At 38.7% G+C, this 21217-nt stretch overlaps 1 protein-coding gene across 1 annotated transcript in view; it reads left to right on the forward strand.

Annotated features, from left to right (window-relative positions):
- Positions 1-19818, forward strand: part of Pappa (pappalysin 1) — a 229098-nt gene extending 209280 nt beyond the window's left edge. Inside the window, exons 21-22 of the mRNA XM_052176642.1 lie at positions 4072-4170; positions 14772-19818. Coding sequence (XP_052032602.1) covers positions 4072-4170; positions 14772-14879 — 207 coding nt within the window. The 3' untranslated portion in view covers positions 14880-19818. The remainder of the gene's footprint in view (positions 1-4071; positions 4171-14771) is intronic.
- The last annotated feature ends 1399 nt before the right edge of the window (positions 19819-21217 follow it).

Below are 21217 nucleotides of genomic sequence, written 5' to 3' on the forward strand. Positions count from 1 at the left end.
GAGCATCCTTGAAGCCAACCAGTCAAACATTATAATGAACTTGCAATTTATTAAGAGATCCTGGCTCAAAAAATTAGGTAGAAAGTAACTGAAAAATATACGTGACATCAATGTCAGGCTTTCATGCACAAGCATACATATGCCCAGTCCCTCCCAACATGTGCATATGTGATTAAGGAAAATAAGAGACAGAAGTCATATTTATATAATGTAAATAATGTAGCAGGTACTACAATAGCAATATATCATTTAGCTTATATACTGCCATATGTGGTCATCTTTTAATTTTCATTCCCCTAATGACCTTTGCTACTAGCTGAATTCTGTCTCTACATCTCAGTCACTTACCAATCTTTCAGTACCAGAAATAATCAGGACACATTTCACTGGACCTTTGAGTTTAAGTAGAAGATCCTTTCTGACCCTCAAAGTCCTTGACTTCCCAGTTAAGCCATTTCCTGGCCTTGGAATTATGGGGAGCTAGCTCTATCAGTGACAGTTGGTATGTGGTCAGCAGGCAAGTTCTTGGGATACAGCTGTGTTATTGACCAAAGGCTTACATGGAAACCAAAACTATTTCTCTGCATTAGTCTGACACTTCCTTGACACTTCCTGAGAAGATACAACACATTGTCCCTAACAGATGTATAGAAGGAAACAGGTGCCCTCAGTCTTCTCAGATGGAGCTGAAAAGGAACCTCGCAACCGCTCCCAAATGAGTATCCAAGCTCTGCATTCTCAGACTTCAGGTAGAGGATCTTGATAATGTCCTAGAAAAGTCTGTGTGAACCCGAAATGTTCTCTAAATAAAGAGATCATTTAAATAAAATCATTCATTAAAAGATAGGGAAAAAGACCCAGGAAACTGTTTCCAGGAGAATTTGGTGGAACTCCAAAACTGATAATATTCCTAACATGACCTAGCTCTACCTGATTGCTACATGAACAGGAAAATTAGAGTCAGAGATGGATAGACTGGTATATGTGAGTATGGAATGATAGACACAGAGTTGAAACATGAGTCCAGATGTTCTGTCTGCTAGCCTGCTGTTTGTTCTTTCTTTCTATCTATCACCTGCTCATAGCCATTTCCTGTAAGTGTTACAAGACATCAGGGGCCACACACTTCTTTCTGCTGTGGCGAGTGATCGTATATGTATTTTTCAGGCTAGGCAGCATGGTAGTATTCAAGAATTACCATTCCTTCTGTCTTCATCCAGAATGACAAAATATGGCCATGGACTTGCCACTGTTGCTTCTTTCCATGTCTCTGAATCAGTGCTGTGGTTGTGGGAAAGGCATCTTTAATTACCTGAGCATTCATTATGCTGAGCTGGCAGTCTGGCTCTTCAGTGTGACAGCAGAATTTGATCCCTCCTTTGACTCAGCACTGAGCCAAAGACCCTCTATCAGTAATGGGCACTGAACCCTGACAATGATGCTTATCACCCTTGCCCCCCCATCTTCTTCGGTCCTTCTCAGTTTAGAGCTAATACTCTGTGTCTTATTGAAGATAAAAGGATGCTCAGAAGAGAAATGAATGCTGGGAACAGGAGTGAGATAATAATCCCTAAGTGTCTAGAGTAAACCATGATACAGACAGGACCTCTGTGTATCTTCCTTCTGCTCACAACTGTGTTCAATTCAATATTACATTCATTTATTCAAAGTCTCTTTGAGTTTATTATATGGGCAGCCACTATTCAAAGTTCTGTGTACACACAGTTTCATGCAAGTTAAAATAGCATCTATGTCAGCTATGACAGCAAGTCACCTGTGAACATTTGTCCCTCATATATCCACTCAGCATACACCATTTCATTAACCATTTTGCTAAATATTTATTGATCATATGATTAATATATTTTTGTGAGTTCCCAGACATTTTGTAGAAAATTTGGTATGAAACCAGAAGACATATGTCTAATCTGTTGAAAACTTACAGTGATAATAAAGAAGACAAAGATGAAAAAAAATCTACCATCATGCATCAAACTATATATAAAATGAGTACAAGAGGGTGTGGGAGTAGAGAAAATTCAGAGGCCACTAGAGAAAGCACAAGAGTGGGTGGAGATGATTTTTGAACTATATTCTGAAGGATGAAATTTTTGGTCTGAATTATTATTTAAACATTATTATTCAAAGTACTAACTGGATGTGGGATAAAGCTCTATACAGCAATTGTTTCCATGGTGTTTCCTATCTCTAACAATGTTTCTCTCTTACTCCACCTAATTAACTTTTATTTATGATTTTGATCTCCATTTAAATGTGATTTCCTTAGGACATTTTCACTGAGCAACATCAGACAAGTTCAAAAGCTTTTCTGTAATAGCACCAAGTGACTATTTGATTAAAGACCCTTTATTTCATAAAGTATACTATCTGGGTACACTATCTGTGTACGTAGGGCAAATGGATAGACAGAAGTAGATCGATGGGTGAATGGAGGGATAGATGGATGGATGGATGGATGGATGGATGGGTAGGTAGATGGATGGATCAATAGATTTGTGGATGGATGATTATAGCTATAGGAAAGGTCACCAAGGGAAAAGATCACATGCAGAATGGCAGCTCCTCCTTTTCCAATCCAGTTTTATTTATTATATGAAAGGGACTGTGATTTACCTTTACTAATCTGTCCATAGATTATCTGCAGAAGAATTCAAATAGAAAGGGGTTTATGTTTTGTTGTTGAATATGAATGTAACAATGTGTTTGCTGTGGAAGTTACATAGAAGAGTCATTACTCAACGTAAAGCCGTGCATGTATGTGTGTGTGTGTGTGTGTGTGTGTGTACTCATATATATGAGCTCAGAACTATTCCTAGCTCCAACTTATCAATATCTATCTTATATTCTAAATGGGAAATAATGAAACACAAATTTAACAGAGCTGCAGGCACAAAGGCTGGATGAATGAGAATTTAGAGCACTTGTGGAAAAGTCAGTCATGAAACACATTGGATTCCCTGTGAACTTGGTTCTCCTTTGAGTCAGCCATGATGGGAAGGAACAGTGGTCACAGGTGAATCAATGTCAGTGTGATGGGATGAGCCAGTCTCAGACAAGTGATGACATGTTTCTTATACTATTAACTCGAATCAGGCTTCTAGATGATTGGGAGAAATAGATGAATTGAATATTGTTTGTGTTTTTAGGGGCTCACAATCTCCTACCATCATAAATAACACATAATATACTGTGTTGATTATTAAAGTGGGGAAACTCTCTCTGTGTCTCTCTATCTCTGTCTCTGTCTCTCTCTTTCATTTGTAGAACTCATTGAAATTTATAGAACTCATTGAAGGAAATAATTTGCTGTGAACTAGAACATTATAGAATAGGTAGGGGAATTGGGGAAGCAGACAAGTTTAGATCATGATTATTATTAATTTTTTTTGCCTGTATGATTTTGATCAAGTTTTTTGTTACTTTTATTCTCCAGGTGTTGTCATATAAAGTGGGGAAAGTCATGGGAACCTCATATGTATCAGGAAAATGTAATAAGAGACCTACAAAGGCTTAAGACCCTGAGTAGATCTGTATTTTTTTTCAGAGAGGCCACTATTAATACACATGTTCTTGAGCCTAATCCCTATGAATTCATAATTTTTATGTAATTCTGATAGTTTACATCCTGATTTCTAATTTGTCTGCATATAATTTATTAAAGAATATACAGCTAGATTTTATGTCTTAAAGTAAAATATACCTTCCAATTCAGAAAGAAAGAATGAATGAAAGAAAAAAAGAAGAAAGAGAGAGAAAAAAGAGTACACTGTGTTTTAATTTTCATACTACAGCAAACAAGATATATTTCTCAGCATAGTCATATTCCAGCAGGGAAAAATATGGCACATAAAATGTTTATAAATGGTAAAAAGAAAAATGTACCCAAGGGGGTGTTGGGATTGAAGCCAAGTTGGCTGAGGATAGAGGTTTGTAAGAAGAGAGACTGCCAGACAACCGTAGAAGCCTCAGTCAAGTGTTGAGAGCATCTCCCTCTCATGCCAGGACAATAACATAGCCTCATTTCCTCCCTGCTTCTCTTCCATTTTCCAGCCATTCATGGGAGACAATTACTGTGATGCCATCAACAATCGAGCCTTCTGCAACTACGATGGTGGAGACTGCTGCACCTCCACAGTAAAGACCAAAAAGGTATGCCAATGTTAGCCTCCTCATCCCGGCGTCCTCCGTGGCTCCTCAGCCTGCTCACCAAGATCTCTTCTACACAGAAGATTACTTGTTGTTGTGGCTATGCTCTTGTTCTGTCTTCAGGCTTTTCTATCACTCAAGATTTTTTTTTAATTGCTTTTCCTTTAGTTAGTAGTGAAGCTGCTATTATATACTGGGTGCTAGCTGGTCTTTGCAGAGGTGGTCATCAAAGCTTAGTGTGCAGGTGCAGAAGCAGTTAAATAAAAGACAACATACGCTTTAAGAGAATTCTGAGCAGAGAAGGCTAGTCACAGGAGTCTCTACAGTGTGAGTAGTAGCTATGCTACAACAGCAAGGAAAGGGACACAGAGATGGCAAGGAAAAGATCATTTAAAGCAGGTGACTAGCTTGGAAATTCTAGAGGGAATTTATATTCTAAGTGATATATCCAAAGCAGAAGGTAAGAAAATACACAGGGAACTGGCAACTAAAATATCTATTCCCTGTGAGCACTCTATTATCTGTTTTGTTTTTTTGTTTTTTGTTTTTTGTTTTTGTTTTGTGCCTGTAGAATAGGTCTGTGAAGGGCCTTGTCTATGTGTAAGAAGAGGGCTTCGAGTGTCATTTTCTTTGCTTGGCATTAGAACACACACACACACACACACACACACACACACAGAGAGTGGTTCAATTATTTTTACTAAAACAGGACCATTAGAGTGAGATGCTCATCAGCTATCCCCAAAAAGTGTTCACTCTGTTAACTTCCTGAGAAAAGCTAATACCAGAATTTGAGATTCGAGTTTTGAAAAGAATGAGACACTTGGGCACCCAGAGCTTAAAAACATCCATGTGACAAATGTGGCCATGGAGAAAAAAAAATTCTCTGGTCCTTGCAGCCATCTATAACAGGAGACAGAAGGTCTTTCCATCTCAGAGATAATTTTCTCAAATATTTCATCATAAACAACTGTGAACTGGGTCACTAGAAAAGAAAAGAATCTACGTGACAGCTGAGGACGCGGAGATTGTCCCACACAATCTCCCCATTTCATTACTGGGACATTGAGGCCAGGAGGAGGGTGATTTGTGCCAGATAGCAGAGGAAATGATGCAAGCTTTCTGGCTGCCAACCTAAGCCCTCGGCTATTGTAACAACCTTAAGATAGTTGGTTGCTTTACAAAACATGCTCAGGCCTCACATTTTAGAGACTGCTGAGCACATACTCAAACCCGAGAGCTGTTAATGGCTGACCAATAAGATTGCTGGGGTGCTCTGGAATCCAGTCAGTCCCAAGTGGGCAGTATTTTCGCAAAATGCCTGACCTTTTGTGGTTTTGGTTTTGTACTGTTGCTAAAAGACTGAAGATACATATTTTCTGCTTAATATAGGAGAATAAAAGCAATTTCCTGTTAATAAATTTTATGATTTTTGTCCTAAAAAGGGAATAATATATATCTCACTCTTTGGGAAGTCCAGAAAGAAAAGTACAGAAGAAAATAATCTCTTTCAGCCTGAAGAAAATCATAGTTGCTTTTTTTTAAAAAAAAAATTTTTTTTTTCTTGCTTGACTATTTCTTACTTTTCTATAATAAATTCTAGTCCTTTTTACCCCTGATTCCCCCTCTCCCATTGAAACTCTTCCTTCTGAACAAGTCCAGCTCCTACTTTCTAGCCTTCTTTTCCTGTGTGATTTCTTGCCTGTAGCAAGAGCAACTTACTAATGGTTATATCACTGAAGACACTGACCTTTCCCTTTGTTTTTTGTTTTTGGTTTGTTTGCTTGTTATTTTTTTCATATTTTGTAAGTATAAAGGTATGTATATCTCTACAAATCACTACATTCTCAGTTTGGGTTCTAACTTCTGTTTATTTGGCACAAGAAAATTTATACACATCAATGATCCGATATTTCAGGTATGGTTTTTACTATGCTGGTGTTTATTAGTCGACTGTGATGTACAGCATTTGTGCTAAGTAACCATTTATTTTTAACTCTTATCTTGAACTTTGGAGTTATGTTCATTTCTTTGTGCATGTAAGTACTTTCAGAGCTCCAATTGTTTCTTTACAAAATGATTTCTGGGACAAAAATGACTAGAATTGAATGTGAAAGCATTTGTAAGGTTCTTGATGTCTGCTTATAGTAAATATAACCTATCATAAATCATATATTTTAGCCCATCAAATAATCTGATTTTTCTTTTAAGTAATGAAGGCTATAGTTCTATTTTAAATAGAAGTTTCTTTAGAATTTCAACTCTGATTGGGCTCAGAAGTTGGTCAAATGTTGCCTCTGATTAAAATAATTTTATACTATTATAATTTATAAATGCAACTATCATAAAACTATTTGGGAGTCTTCTTAAATGTATTATTTTTACAAGAATGCATTGTGGGGAGATGAGGTAATATGATTGAAGTTCACATGTAGACTCCAAGTTGTTATAGTAATTTACCCTGTGTGTCTGATCATTTGGTTCTCTGTTCCAGAGTTGGGTACATCTGCAGGGCCCCGTAGTCTGGATTTTTCTCATTCACATCTTCTACTTTCTGTATCTCTATCCTTCTGGATGAAGCAGTATATTGCATGTGTCCAGAATTTCTTTTCCCAGTGAGATGACTGTTCACTGAGCATCTTCTCTGGACCAGAATGTGTAGCCACAGTAGGACTAGATGGATACAACTTTTATGCTTGTGAGACTTGAGTGTTAGAGAATCTAATAAGAAGCAGTGACAAAGCAGTCCATCCAGTTGTCTTTGTGAATGATTCAGGACTTTGGGGAGAAAGGTTCCCTGAGGATGTATATTTAGCTCTAAGGAGGGGTGTCCCAGTGAAGGTAAATATGGCTCAGGACAGAGTAATGGGTCTCTGTGATCCAGAGGATGGATTAGAGGCTAAAGGACTTTCTCAGGACACTTGTGGCATTGTCATAGTTATTCAACATGTTTTTAACACTTTCAAAGTGTAGGTTCCAGAAGGAAGAGGGAAAGTATCCTATGCTAACATCACATGTCTTCCCTTTTTAAATTGCCCTAAGTACCTTCTGAATAAGCCTCAAGCCTCAACTTCTTGAAGCATCCTTTGTATACACTCAGCTACTCTCTACAGTAAACTGGCTTGAAGAGGATGATAGGCAACAAACCAAACCAAAATACAAACAATCCAAGGATAGCAAACATGTACATAAATCACCTCATGGGCCAGACTCTCTCCTGGATTCTCTCTCTCCTTTTACTAAAATTTGAGAATTCTACATAGATTACTCTATATTTCTTTCATCTACACTGCCATTCCCTTCTTCTGTATTTATTTTGTAGATATAAAATATTGAGCCAAGACTCTTTTTAATCCCCATGTCAACACTGGCAGGTCAATATTATTACCTGTATATAACAGACAAACTAACTTGGACTCTAAATAATTATGAGGCTTGCCCAAGTTCATTTGACCAATGATTGGCAAAGTCCAAATTCAAATCAAGTTCTGTCTGACTCACAAGTCCTGCTCTTTCTTCTGCACAGTGCTGAGTCTCAGAAGGCAAAAATACCTGTGAATAGGGCCTTGTTCTCCGTGCACCTGGGCATGGCGCTCTCAGTTTAGGCTACAGACATTTTATGGTATTCCACGGCTGCCAGGGAACTTGGGTGGGGGACCCTCCCTGTGGCACATGAAAGCAGCTATCCCAGAAGCAGTGTTGCCTAGGTAATCCCTGACATCCCAGGATGCCCAGTTTAAGGGTCATTCTGTGTATACATGGGACAGAATAAAGGTCTGTTTCTTTTTCCAGCTTTCCCAGTAAGAAACTTCTTACATGAAAGGAGAGGCTTTCTTGATTGTATGTTCGCGACCTTACAATTTATTTCTATTTTATTATCACCCATACCCTTGGACCCTATGCTTGGAAATTCCCTTTCCCTGATCAGCCAGTCTGGTATTCAGACACTGACCCACAAGGCAGGGGTGCTACAAACAGAAACATGTTCCTGCTGAGTACTTACTATGCAGTGAATTGTGGTGAAAGTCTCTTGTGCATGGAGTTTCTAGATCTGTCCACCAGGGACATATGAGGACAAGGTAACATAGTTTTATGTGGGATTTAAATCCCACACTTCTAGAGAAGTGTTTACAGACAGTTGTCTCATCATCATGCAGAGCGGTAACTGCTTTTCTCTGGTATTTCACTTCACCAGTACCGTAGCTCTGTTATAGATGTTGATGAAACTTGGGCTTAGAAAGTCTCACATCATCCAGGCAGTAAAATCAGATCTGAGATACAGATCGATGGTATTTTATAAACATGCCCCAGCCTCTAACCTTTATGACCATCTTTCAATGGACTTGTGACTTGTCAAAGCATCTTGCATTTTTACTTGTAGCTTGTGTCTTCTTTTATACATATCCATACTCTCTAGGCCCATGGTTAAGATAGACTTCCCTAGACCTAGGCCATCCTAGTTATTCTGCTCAGTGTAACATCTGTGAACTTTCTCTGGTCTTCATTTTCTGTCTGTGTATATACCAGCCTTTACCACGATCCACCATGTAACACATCCTGGGCCAGGTTGGCATACAAAGGCAATATTGGATAACAGGACTTATCCACCCAGACACCTGTCTTCTGCTATGAGGTAGGCATAAAGGGGTAGGCAGGCATCTGCTTCTTAAGATGTTGGCTTATTATTCTTGCTGGAGCTACAAGCCTTGAAACAAAGCAGCTGTCCATGATGACTGTTCTCATTCTTATAAAAATGTAATAATTTTAGTAAGTGAATTTCAGTAAGTTAATGTGTTGGGGATAATACAGCCAATGAGGTGTATTAACAAAGAAGTCTAGAATCTGTTACATAGCAGATGAGACATTACATTTTCATATGGTCTTGGTTGAGAGGTTTAAGACAGGAACAGGCATGGGGTGAAAGAAAGAGTATCTTCGGCAGAGGGCACAGACTATACCAGAACCCAGATATCAATTAGTGAAATTGTAAAGGAAACCGCATCTTGCTTTATAAATGTGGTTAAGAGCACAGAGGAAGAAGAAAGAAGCCTAGAGGGATAAGTATTTTACAACTTAAACTAGTGTGTCTGATCAATAATGTAATATAGGTAATGGGGAAGTAGAGTAAGTATTGCAAGTATTGCACCAGCTTAGGGGAGCCAAGAATGTTCCTTAGAAAACATGGTATGCCACACTGAAAGGATTAGTAGCACAAAATAAGCAGCTACCTAAACCAAGCATCCCAACCATTTCATGGCTGATGATCACAGATACCAAAGGTGTTTCCCTCCCCCTCCCATTCAAGGTTGACCATGACATATTCATGTGCATCAGACACAGAAAAGACTTTTAATTTTTTCCTGTGAGAGATCCAATTACATTCTCTCAAAAAGTTATCTTCCCTGTCACTGTCACTGCTATCAATATCATCCATCACTTCCATTATCTTTACCATGTCACTATCAATGCCAGCATTGACATGACCAATATTACCATCACCATGACCAGAAACATTATGATCATTATCACCATCACTTAATGAACACATATTTTGTGGCATGTATTGTGCTGATTTCCTGGATTTCATACCTTGTGGGAAGAAATTTCTCTTGATACAATTCTTATTACCTCCATTTTTATTGAAAGAGAAACTGGAGCTCAGAAAAGGAAGTGGTTTGTTTGAGAGAATACCTTAAGTCTATTACAGGGCAAGAGCTCACACCTAAGTTCTTCTATCTCTACCAGTACATTACCACATTATACCTATGTACATTTTCCATCAATCATGAATAATTTACCCACACTTGAACACTCTACTCTGTCCACTTATTATTGTATTGAGTCAGTTACTATATCTATCCCACTCCCAAGAATCATATTGTTTGTATGTGTCATGTCTTTATCTACTTGTCTTGTTAACTATTTATATGTACACTGTACAGTCCCTGAGATTCAGGGAGATACAGTGACTCACCCAAGGTACCATAGCATAGAGACCTTGCCATGTAGTAGCAGAACTAAAGCTTTCAGACTGTCAACAAATGATAACCTCTTGTTTCCTTAACACACACACACACACACACACACACACACACACACACACACACACCCCATATTTACCTGCTCCCTCCCTGTTGAGTAGGATACAGAATCTAGCCCTTACCTGTCTCCCAGCCTGAGACAAGAGCCACAGCCAGCGCTTTGTGGTACATTTGCCCAGGCTGCATTCCTAAGCCATTCATACCCACAGATGAAGGGGTAAGCATGGGCAGCTGACCCAGATGGAGAAAACCCAGGTCTGAGCACAATCCTTTAGCCAAGAAGAAAAGGGAGAGAATCTTCCCTTGACTCAGTGATTCAGTCTTGTTATCAGAGCCTGACATGAGACAGCATAGCTACATGGCTATTGGGCATCTTTAAATATTATCTGGACATGATGGTGTGTGGCAGATTTTCAAGGGAGGCAGCATAGAAGGGACTCTAGACAGGGATTCAGAAACTGGAAATTGGGCTCATAGTTCTTACTCTATCAAACTGTGATTCTTGTCCCTATGCCTAGGGCTCTTCCTCTTGCATTGAGTTTGACTCCTGTTCTTGTTTTTTAGGGGGACTGGGCATGGAACTGAGAAATGATGATAAACACAGATGCAAGTTCCTGGCCACCTGCCAGCTAATGACTCACTTCTTTGCATCTTAGTTTCCTCTAAGGTATAAGACAGGGATAGCAAGAATAGCTACCTTATTAGGGTTGCTGGGAAGCAAAGAATGAGATAATGCATATTGAGAGTAGCTCAGGGCTAGGTTCACCATAAGGGACAATGGTCCAAGAGTTGGTTTGGAGAGGAGTTGATTTCATTAACGCTAACCAGCACATTGTGGAGATTTTATGAAGGCATCATATCTCACATGGAGCCTACAAGTTAATTCCAAACTACTACCATGATCTCACTAATATATCTATATTGAAAGAACATGATAGACCCAAGAAGGTGTTGGACTCGCTTTAGAACCCAAGCCTTCTTTACTTTTATCATATTCTAATTACATTCCATACTGTTTACTTTCAAATTTGTCTGTTTAAGAAATGTTAAAACTTCCAGGGTTGTCCTTGCTAGGTTGGAGAATAGAAGTCTCATTCAAACATAACCAGACAAGTATGAGAATCCGTTGGTTGCAGAGCTCTGCCTGCCAATGACTTTTGAGAAGTTAATGCAACTAAAAAAGGTAGGAAAAGAAACAGGCAAGGCAGAGTTTCTTGGCAAAATTCTTTGTGTCTAGTTTCTAGGTAAGAGATAGGAGTAGTTCAGTGGGAGAAAGCTTGCCTAGCCTGTATAAGACTTAATGAAACACACACACACACACACACACACACACACACACACTCACGAGCTCCATTATTTAACTTTTTTTTTTCTCGACAGGGTTTGCTTTCCTACTTTTCCATACTGAGAAATATTTTCAGCCATATTGGATGATAGTTCATAAAGTTCCATGCTTACTATACAAATCAGGAAACTCCATGACGTGTGCTAGTTATATGTTTTTGCATCCATGAGCCCATCCACTGATGATTCTACTCAAGGCTATCACTTGGCTAAGCCCCTCCTCCTTTCCAGACTGAGCAGATGCACAAGTGAGAAGCAATTCTGTGTATGAAGAGTATAAAAATATACTGTGATATCCTAAGACCGAAGAAAAGGGGGATGAGACTTGTGATAAGGCATGTGGAAGAACAGTTAGGACAGAGGAAACTGAAAGGCTAAAGACTTAAATATGGGAAAATATTTGGATTGCTTAGAAACTCTCTAAGTGAATACACCACAGAGCAGGTGGGAGAAACAGTCCAGGTGAGGCATCATGCAGTACTCAGATGACATCAGGCCTTAAGATTATGGTGGAGTGATCGAATTTTCTTCTAAGAGACAGAATTTATGAAATACTCAGATGTGTGGGACATAGATATGAAGTTGCCCTGGGCAAACAGAGCTCAATGGGAAAGAGTTACAGGGAGGGAATAGAGAAGCCAGGAAAGGTAACTGGAAAGCTTTAAGGACAGAATTTGAGCAAGGTCAGGAGAAAGAGTTGGGTGAGGGATGAACAAGTTGAAGGCAAAGTCTGGATGGAGGTGGGAAGAAGGTAACAAGAGGTTGGGTAGATGGTGGCATATGTGAGAGAAAAGTCTGACTCTGTGTCTTATTCTTCACTGAGCATACCTTAGGTGTTGGACTATGTTCTGGGGGGATTCTGTGTGGGTGGTTCCTCATTTCTTATCCTCACAACCATATGACATGAGGTCTTGCTGCTTTTTAAGCTCTGTTTTGTACATGTTGAAACTATGGGCTAAGACTGGAGAGATGGTTCAGTGGTTAAGAGCACTGACTGCTCTTCTAGAAATCCTGAGTTCAAATCCCAGCAACCACTTGGTGGCTCACAACCCTCTGTAATAGGATCTGATGCCCTCTTCTGGTGCGTTTGAGGACAGAGACTTTGTACTCATATATATAAAAATAAATAAATAATTCTTAAAATAAAAAAAGAAAAGAAAAAGAAACTATGGGCTATGAAAGAGAAAGAATTTGCCCAAACTGTTCAGTGAGTATGGAGCAAAGAGATGTAGTCAGTCCAGGCCTTTGGGCTGTCAGCATGGTCCTCTTGCGACTAGCTCAGCAACTGGAGTTTGTTTCAGATCCTTACTTGCTTTCTCCACCAGGGAGAAGGGGATTTCTCTTTATATATTTTCCAGTTCTAATATGCTCCTGAAGATGAAGAAGGTGTGGAAAATAAGTCTCAAAAATACTCTAGGAAGAATGCTTGAAAATGTTTTTGCTTTGTTTTGTTGTTTTTTGTTTATTTGTTTTGCTGCTAAATTCTTAAATTCTAAATTCTTAGAGGCTAGAATGTAAATGCAAAAAAAAAAAAAAAAAGGAAAAGGATGTGAGTGTAAAGTTAAAACCAGGTGTTTAGTGGGAAAAGACTGAAACTGACCAGTAGCAAGTCCCTGTTAATTGAAATGTACTATGTAGAGATATCTTAGACACGGGAGGAGCCATTGAGCAAATAAAGATTAACTCACTCTTTCTGTGACTTAACCTCTAAGAAAATAATTCTGAACAATATCGACCCTATCTATCTCAGTATCAAAGAATTATATTAATGTGTTAATTAATTGTACTAATTAATACAAAGATGTATTAGTGTTTTATAATGTATGAACATGAATATATGTCTGTATAATTGATCATTTAGTTTATCAAGCCCCATGCTAGATATTTTTCATGAGCTATTTTATATATGTTTTATCACAGTGTCAGGAGATATAAGGATGTATTTTCACTGTTATTATTTAATGAATGAGTTTGCTGAGAATCCAGAAATTGTCACAATATACAAGGTTTTCCCTGAGATAGGTAAAAAAGAGAGGCTAAGGTTAAGACTTAAATTTAAATTACTGCAAGTATTTCACGTTGGAGAGGGGTTGATAGTTATGGAGAGGGGGAGAGAGAGAGAGAGGTGGCGGGAGAGAGAGAACTCTACAAGTACATAATAATAAGGGAGAGAAAGATACTCTCAGAGACAATTGTGAGCACTTGGAGACCCTGCATAGGCAGGAGGCGAATGAGGTCATTAAATCCATCTGCGCAGATGGGGGACCCTCTGGGGAAAGTTATAAGCAAATGTCATGATGCAATACGGTGCAATCGACTTGTGTTAGTTCAGCCTGGGACTCCAGCAGGGACTGCACTGCGATCTGTGGAAAGATGGATCATGTGCAGGATGGGGAAGACACTTGCTCTGTTGGGCTTTTCCTACCACTTTCTAGAAAGGCCAGCCAGCCCAAGGTCACAGAACACTTGAAGGGATGGACTGGAAATGGAACTTTGGCCTTGCACTTTTTCTTCTGCTAAAATCTGTTTCCAAGAAAGGTCCTCCCAACACATTTAATTAAAACTTTTATATAAAATATTCCTTGTTCAGGACTTCAGGTCCCATCCAAGGTCATGCAAAATTGTTTTATGTATTCTTTTGATTTCATTTTGCCTCCCCAAATCAAATATACCACTATGTATAGAAAGTTTTGTTCTTTTAAATGACATTTTCACATCCTTAATTTTTTTCATGACAGAAATGTTACTTGTTAGATAGTCCATTGTACAGTTATCCTAGGAGACTGCATCAGTACTCATGAGTTTTCCCCATACTGCTCAGCCCATGGAGTTTACTCAGTTCCTTCTAAGGTGCAGACAAAAGTGGTTTGTCATCGTTTAAGATGCAGATGGGTCATTTACTTTGAGGAAATAGTCCCTTTTTTGGTTTCAATTTCATCATTGGTAAAAATGTTGATTAGTATATAGTTGTAAGAGGGAATCAGATTCAATATTTTCTTATCTAAGAAGTGCATTCCATGACAGAGATTTCTTCCAATGTAATCTGCTATGATAATGACCATTTGTTATGAGAAAAGGTTATTGTAATGTTATCAAAAAGTAGAACCGTGATTTGAACTTGAATTTATTTTTCAAATCTAGTGACTGCCCCTTCCTCTTTACCACCTCTCTGAAACTCAGACCAAAGTATCTGATTCATTCATGGTTTTCTCTCTGCAGGTCACTCCCTTTCCTATGTCCTGTGACCTACAAGATGACTGCGCCTGTCGGGATCCTCAGGCCCAAGAACACAGCCGGAAAGACCTTCGGGGATATAGCCATGGCTAAGGAAAGACAGGTGTCAAAGGTTTCCCAGCGCCAGGACCCGCATCCCTCTGGTATTGATTTCACAGTCTGCTGCTCAATGAAATGGCCTCTCCACACCAGGGATCCTTAGCACCCAACCGGTCTGCCTTTAATTTCACCCAGGAAGGACCAACTGTGGGGCAATGAACTGAATCTCACCATGTTGAATGATGGAGTGGAATACTATCCTGTAGTCTAAGATGGATTGAACACACAGCATGTAGTCCCAGAGCATCTGAAAGTTCTTTCTGTTTCTCACATGACCATAGCCCAAAACAACAACAAAATTGTGTGTGTATCAAGGAGTATGCACATCTGTGGTTAGTACCCAGGCATGCATACACACCCACGCAAATGTCTGTGTGAGGGCAGTTTTGGTAACTAAGCAGAGAATAACTGGAAAAAAAAGTGAACAAAATCCAAAAAGTTCAATCTTTCATTTCCCAAGCTCCCAAGGAACACTGTCCTTGGGAGAAGTGGATTATAGAAACTAAGACCAAGTACTCAAAAGCCAATACATCTCAAAATCTGAGGCTCAGAATATGTAATATGTTACTTCATTTCATAGTGCTTTGGGACTGGAAGTGAAAGGTTGTACTCACCAACGTTCTAGGGAACTAGGGCTTCCCAGATGGCAAATATTGCAAGGTGTGCAAAGCTCCCCAAATTTTTTGCTGCCATGGGAGTTTTGTTCCAACACCAGGGTGCAAGGCTGAGCTGGAACCGGCTTAGGACTGCAGAATTAAGGTATCCTATCAGCTCCCTGCTTGAGGCTTGAGGTCTTCATATCCCTTCCAGAATCCACCCATTTTCCAGATCTTACCTTGGGACCACATTTGCTGCTACTCTTCCTGCTGCTCTGTCTAACACATTGAGTGCCCTAAGATGGTAGAACTAGGTTAGAACAAACTCCATATAACCAAGTAGACTGCCTCAAAAGTGATTCATATTTTTCCCACAGTTCCTCACTTCTTGGCCCATCTATATGAAAAAAAAAAAATCCTTCATGGGCTTAAGTCTTTCATGAGTAGATTTCTCATTCTGGGAAAGAGTTGAGGGAATGCCAGATGCTGGAGCCCTTCCTGAAAGTCCAAAATGTCTAAGCCAGTGTTAGATTTTCTAATCAAGTGGAACAGTGTTAAATTTGGGAATGCTGGAGCTACCCAGAGACTGTTTGAACAGCAAGGACTTGAGTTATTGTCCTTATCCTAGTCTTCCTAGCTCTCTAAGCTAGAACAATCTTTGGTTTTGAGACTCCCACTATTACTTCAAGCAGATACAGTTGTGAAACATCTTGGATATTGGCAATGTAGACTGTATACTAGAGGAACATCAAAGGGAAGCTCTGGAGATCCAGACTGAGCACCCAACATAGTCATCAAATTTTCCACATAATTTTTCAGATGTTAGGACATCTTTCCACATCCATTGCTGGGCACCACTCCTTTCCCTCCCATATTTAGTCATTAAATGTTAAGAGGAAATGAGTCAACTATACATGGAAGCCAGCAATGTATGCAGGGCCTTTTTTTCTGCCTCTTTTCAGTTACCTATATATCTACTCTGAATTAATATGGGAAGACCTAAGACAGGATGATGTGGATAGAATAGATAACTTTGACATAATTTATGAAAGGTGGAGAAGGGAAGAAACAATATGGGAGGATCTAAATGAATTATATAACAGAAAGGTGACAGTACATCAACTGATCTCAAGTCTAGTGGAGATAACCAACCAATAAAAGCAAAGTCTGGCACAGAATGCAAAATGCCAGCACATGTGCAGCCATCTGCATATAAGACATTGATTATTCAACCATCAAGTCCCCTTTTCTAAATGGAACAACAGTAACTTCACCAACTGTGTTTTCATATTATGGCCAATAGCTTTTTCCTGCTGATCAAGAACACTTGAAAAGGTATCTATTGACCATGTGTGGTCCATAATATCAAGAAATGTACCAAGATATTTTGGCACTGGTACTCACAAATATGGATACAGTGATGATATTATGCAGCTTGTCCTGTCATTTAGCCTCTGGGGTTGAAGTCTAGAGTGGGAGAAGTGGCCACCAACACAATGGTCAAACATGTTGGCGCCTCTAAAATCATATCTCATAGTGTATTTCCCCCTGGGACTTCTTGGACCAATCTTTAGCAAAATGTAAGAACAATTTTTTTCTGGTAGCTGGCCTAATCATAATCATCTCTCCAAGATCCTCAAACTTTCGTCAACTCTTCAGATCCTTATCTTGCTCTGATGTGCTGTGTCAGCTTAGAAGGGACAAGTAAAAGAGTGGTGACAGGGCCAGCCCTCTAGATAAGTAATCCAGAAACTTCCAAAGACCCAAAGATGACATTATCAATAAGAGGGTTGTAGAAACTAAGAAAGACCACAAGATCTTCTCCCAATCAATCCTCATCCAACTCTATCTTGGGTCTCACTGTCATCTGTTCTTATACTCTCCAGCTGGACAAAGATTCCTGGAGGCTGGCTTCTCTGTTATGATTCATTGATGAATTGGGGGCAGGTGGGGGGGGGCTTTCCAGGAAGAGTCACATCCAGTTTCCTTCTTACTGCCATTCAAGCCTGTTATGAACAAATTCATATTTGCTGAGCCTAATAGATAAAAGAGTCTACTCAATTGGTAGCTTGCCTCATGCCCACAAGGGATGTGTAATTCATAAGGTCTTCTCAGACCTTAGTGCAGGACAGTCAGCTGTATTTTTTCAATGCACTGCTTCCCAGTTTCATTTTCTTCCTGAGAATAAACTCCTTGTCAGATCTCCTCAGTCATCTGTTTTGGACAATGGGATAATCAGGAGGAGGCGGGTCTGAAGCACCATTGTACATCCACAGCTTAAGGGGCCCTAAAGCACTTGGGAGTTCTGCAGCTGAAGCAGTATGTCTGTTAGCAGCAAGGAAGCAAAGATGAGACGGACAGTTCTCTGAGCTCCATCTGGGAGAGTGTTCCAAACCACAACACACTGTCTGCCCAGAGGACTTGAGTTACCCTCTAGATTTTGTGCCAACAGCCTCATGAGGGAAGTCAGGGTGGGAAGTCAGTCAGTCCTTGGGAAGTCAGTGTGGGTAGGTGAGGTGGGGTGTAAAGCAAAGGAGAGATTAACGGTCTTAAATAGCAGGGCTTTGGGGAAGTAGGGAATCAGCTGCTGCTCTTGGCCTCAGCACACTGGGCCACTGCCGAGACCATTCTCTGTCTCATTCCCATGTTGGCCAATGTTTAAATGCTATTTGTTGAAAATAATTCTTTGGGACAGATTTCAGCTACCTCCCTTCCAGGTTTGATTTAACTTGGTTGTAAATGTCAATTTGTTAAAGGTCTTACCTGTGTGGATTTTTTTAAAAAAAGAAATAAATAGAAAAAGACATGAAAGAAAGAAAAGAAAAGAACAGGAAGGAAAGCAGTCATGTTAACCATTTGAGTGTGTGTGTGTGTCTGTCTGTGTCTGTCTGTCTGTCTGTCTGTGTGTCTGTGTGTGTGATATTTTTCTGAAACTACTTCAAGCGAGAAAATAAATAGAAGGAATTGAAGGTGACAAAGTTGTAAAGACCAAAATAGAAGACAACGTGATTACAAGGGACTAAAATGCATGATTAAAACCTAAGAATATAAGCCCTATTTTTATGATTCCTTGAGGAGACTATTCTATAGACTGAGTAGGTAGAGATGACATAGAGATTTCTCCGAAAGATGTAGAGTGGGATTCTATGATGCTGACTAACATTTTCTGAACATTGTGGTATGTTCAGGAAGTAAGGCATATTCTCCCTTGAGTTGTTAGCTAAGCATTTGGTTGATTTTTTTTTTTTTTTTTTTTTTTTTGGTGACTGTCCATGGTAGAGGGGACAAGGGAGGGTTTCATGTTGATTTTTACCAAATATTAAGGATATAAACTGTGTCTCTTTGTCATTTTTACACTATAAGATATTTGTACTTGCCAATATGGCTCTGAACTCTCTAAGACTGCACTCAGAGCCACACGGCACAGCTCTGTTTTAAGAAGCTGATCATGGCCAGGCAGGCGAACCCATTGAATAATAAGAACGAAAACAAACCAAGTAAACAACTGAATAGAGAACACACTTTCTAAAACACCTCCTTTCATGATTTATTTTATTAGACATCATTTCCTCTGTAATAAATAGTGTAATATTGAGCAAGATAGAAGTTTATGTGTCTGGCACAAAGCTCCAGAACGCTTGCCTCCAGCCTTCAACTTACTCAGTGATCTTGGATACGTCATCAAATTGCCTCCATATTTGCCTCAGTTTCTCTAGCTGAAAAATGGGGATACTACTACTTACCTACCTCACAGTAGGAGGATCATGAGGCCCTGAGGATATTAAATGGACTGTCCAATCTGTAGAAGACACAGCACAGCCTGATGCAAAATTAATAGGGATCTTTTTTCTTTTCTTCCATAAAATGCACAGGCTCATGGCCCCTTTCAGAGACAGGGAGTGCTTGATTGACATTTCATGGCACAAAGCTGGAAGGCTGGGATTACCATCCACCTTAATGAGTGTACAGGGGAATATTTACTCTTCAGATAAGTTTCGCCTCCATTATTCTGGCCTTTACCAATCCAATGATTTCATCAAAATCCAATGACTTCCTAAAATGTAAAAGTCAATCTACTGTCATCTAGTTAAGACTCGGGGGTGCATTTCCAATTTACAGAGTAAGAGGGTCTGACATCTCTTCTCCAGCAGAATCTTTACTTCTCAGACTTAGTTTCCACATCACATGGTTCATTAAGAGAAGAGATAACATTCTGAGTGCAAGTTGGGCTTCTTAAATATCACACCAGCAGCCAGTGAGGAGAACTTTGAACAATTATTGAGTTGCTTTCTTGGGTCTCTATAATCAATAACCTGTCTGCAGATATCTATCTATATAAAGATATTATATATAAATAAAAATTTACATATATATGCACATGTATATATAGCTGTACATATATGTGTGTATATATATACTTAAATGTAATATTTACAAAACTGTGATCTCGTCTAGAGAAAATGTATTCATATTACAAACTGCTCTTCCATATTTATGTATCATATTATACCTTTTTATTACTGTCATAATTATTGAGGGTATTTCTAATTATTATGATGTTAGAATCTGTTTAGCACCTTCTGGAAGCAACCAAAATATGACTTTTCATTGAAGTGCTTAGAATCTATTCTCATGAGAATTCTACTGGTCTACTGTAAAACAAACAAACAAAAAAAACAAAAAATGAAAGAAAAGAAGAAAGATAGAAAGAAAGAAAAAAGAAAGAAAAAACAAAGAAAGAAACAAAGAAAGAAAGGGAGAGAGAGAGAAAAGAAAGATTAAAGTAAACAGCAAAAACTAAATACAACCCTAACCTTTCTCCTGTACCTCATGCGCAGAAATGTGCTGCTCTTGTTTTGGGTTTTAATTTTCCTGTTCATGTGTTTTTATGGATCTAAGTTAAGTCTTTCAGCAATATATAAAAATGTAAATAGTTAACTTTATTTATTAAGAATGTCATCTTTTTTAATTTATATTTACACAATGGTTCATCTAATTTATTTTTTCTATACGGTTTTAAATACTCAAACATATTTTTCTGTTCATGGTATTTTTTATGCTCTTCTCATGGATTTGTGTTTCCATACTGTTTCCTCTGGTCTCAATTACAGGTTAGATCTGACACACACACATATACACAAATAATGTCAAAGACAAATATTTTGCCACTGTTGATTACTATACCTTAAAGTTCTATATTATGAAAATATATAATAGCTTGTCTGCTTCAGCATGTTGTTGTGTGGTTTTTGACTGTTATAGAGTCATATAGAATGGTCATGCGCGTGCTCACACAAACACACTCACACATCCACACACACACATGCAATAACATGAAAGAAAACATCTGAGCTTATAATTTAAAATTTAAAAATAATTTAAAAAAATCAATGAAAAAAGCATGAAATTGAATACATTATATATCAAATCCTCTATATAATTCTTGAAAACTATCTATATTTTGTACATGCAAAAACTGGCAAACATTATTATACATTGTAGTATATTTCCATTCTATGACACTAATGCATATATCCCTTGTCTTTATATACTGCTATTTGGACTCTGTCTTCAGCAATATACTCTGAGAATATTTTTATTTTCATAACTACAAAAAAAACAAAACAAAACAAACAACAACAACAAAAAGGAACTGAATTTGTGTCCTGGATGTCACACTACCATTGTAATCCTGAACTCACTACAGAGGGTGATATTACATAGGCCCTGAAGAAA

Source organism: Apodemus sylvaticus, chromosome 3 (assembly GCF_947179515.1).
Source record: "Apodemus sylvaticus chromosome 3, mApoSyl1.1, whole genome shotgun sequence".
In the NCBI taxonomy this organism is placed as follows: Eukaryota; Metazoa; Chordata; class Mammalia; order Rodentia; family Muridae; genus Apodemus; species Apodemus sylvaticus.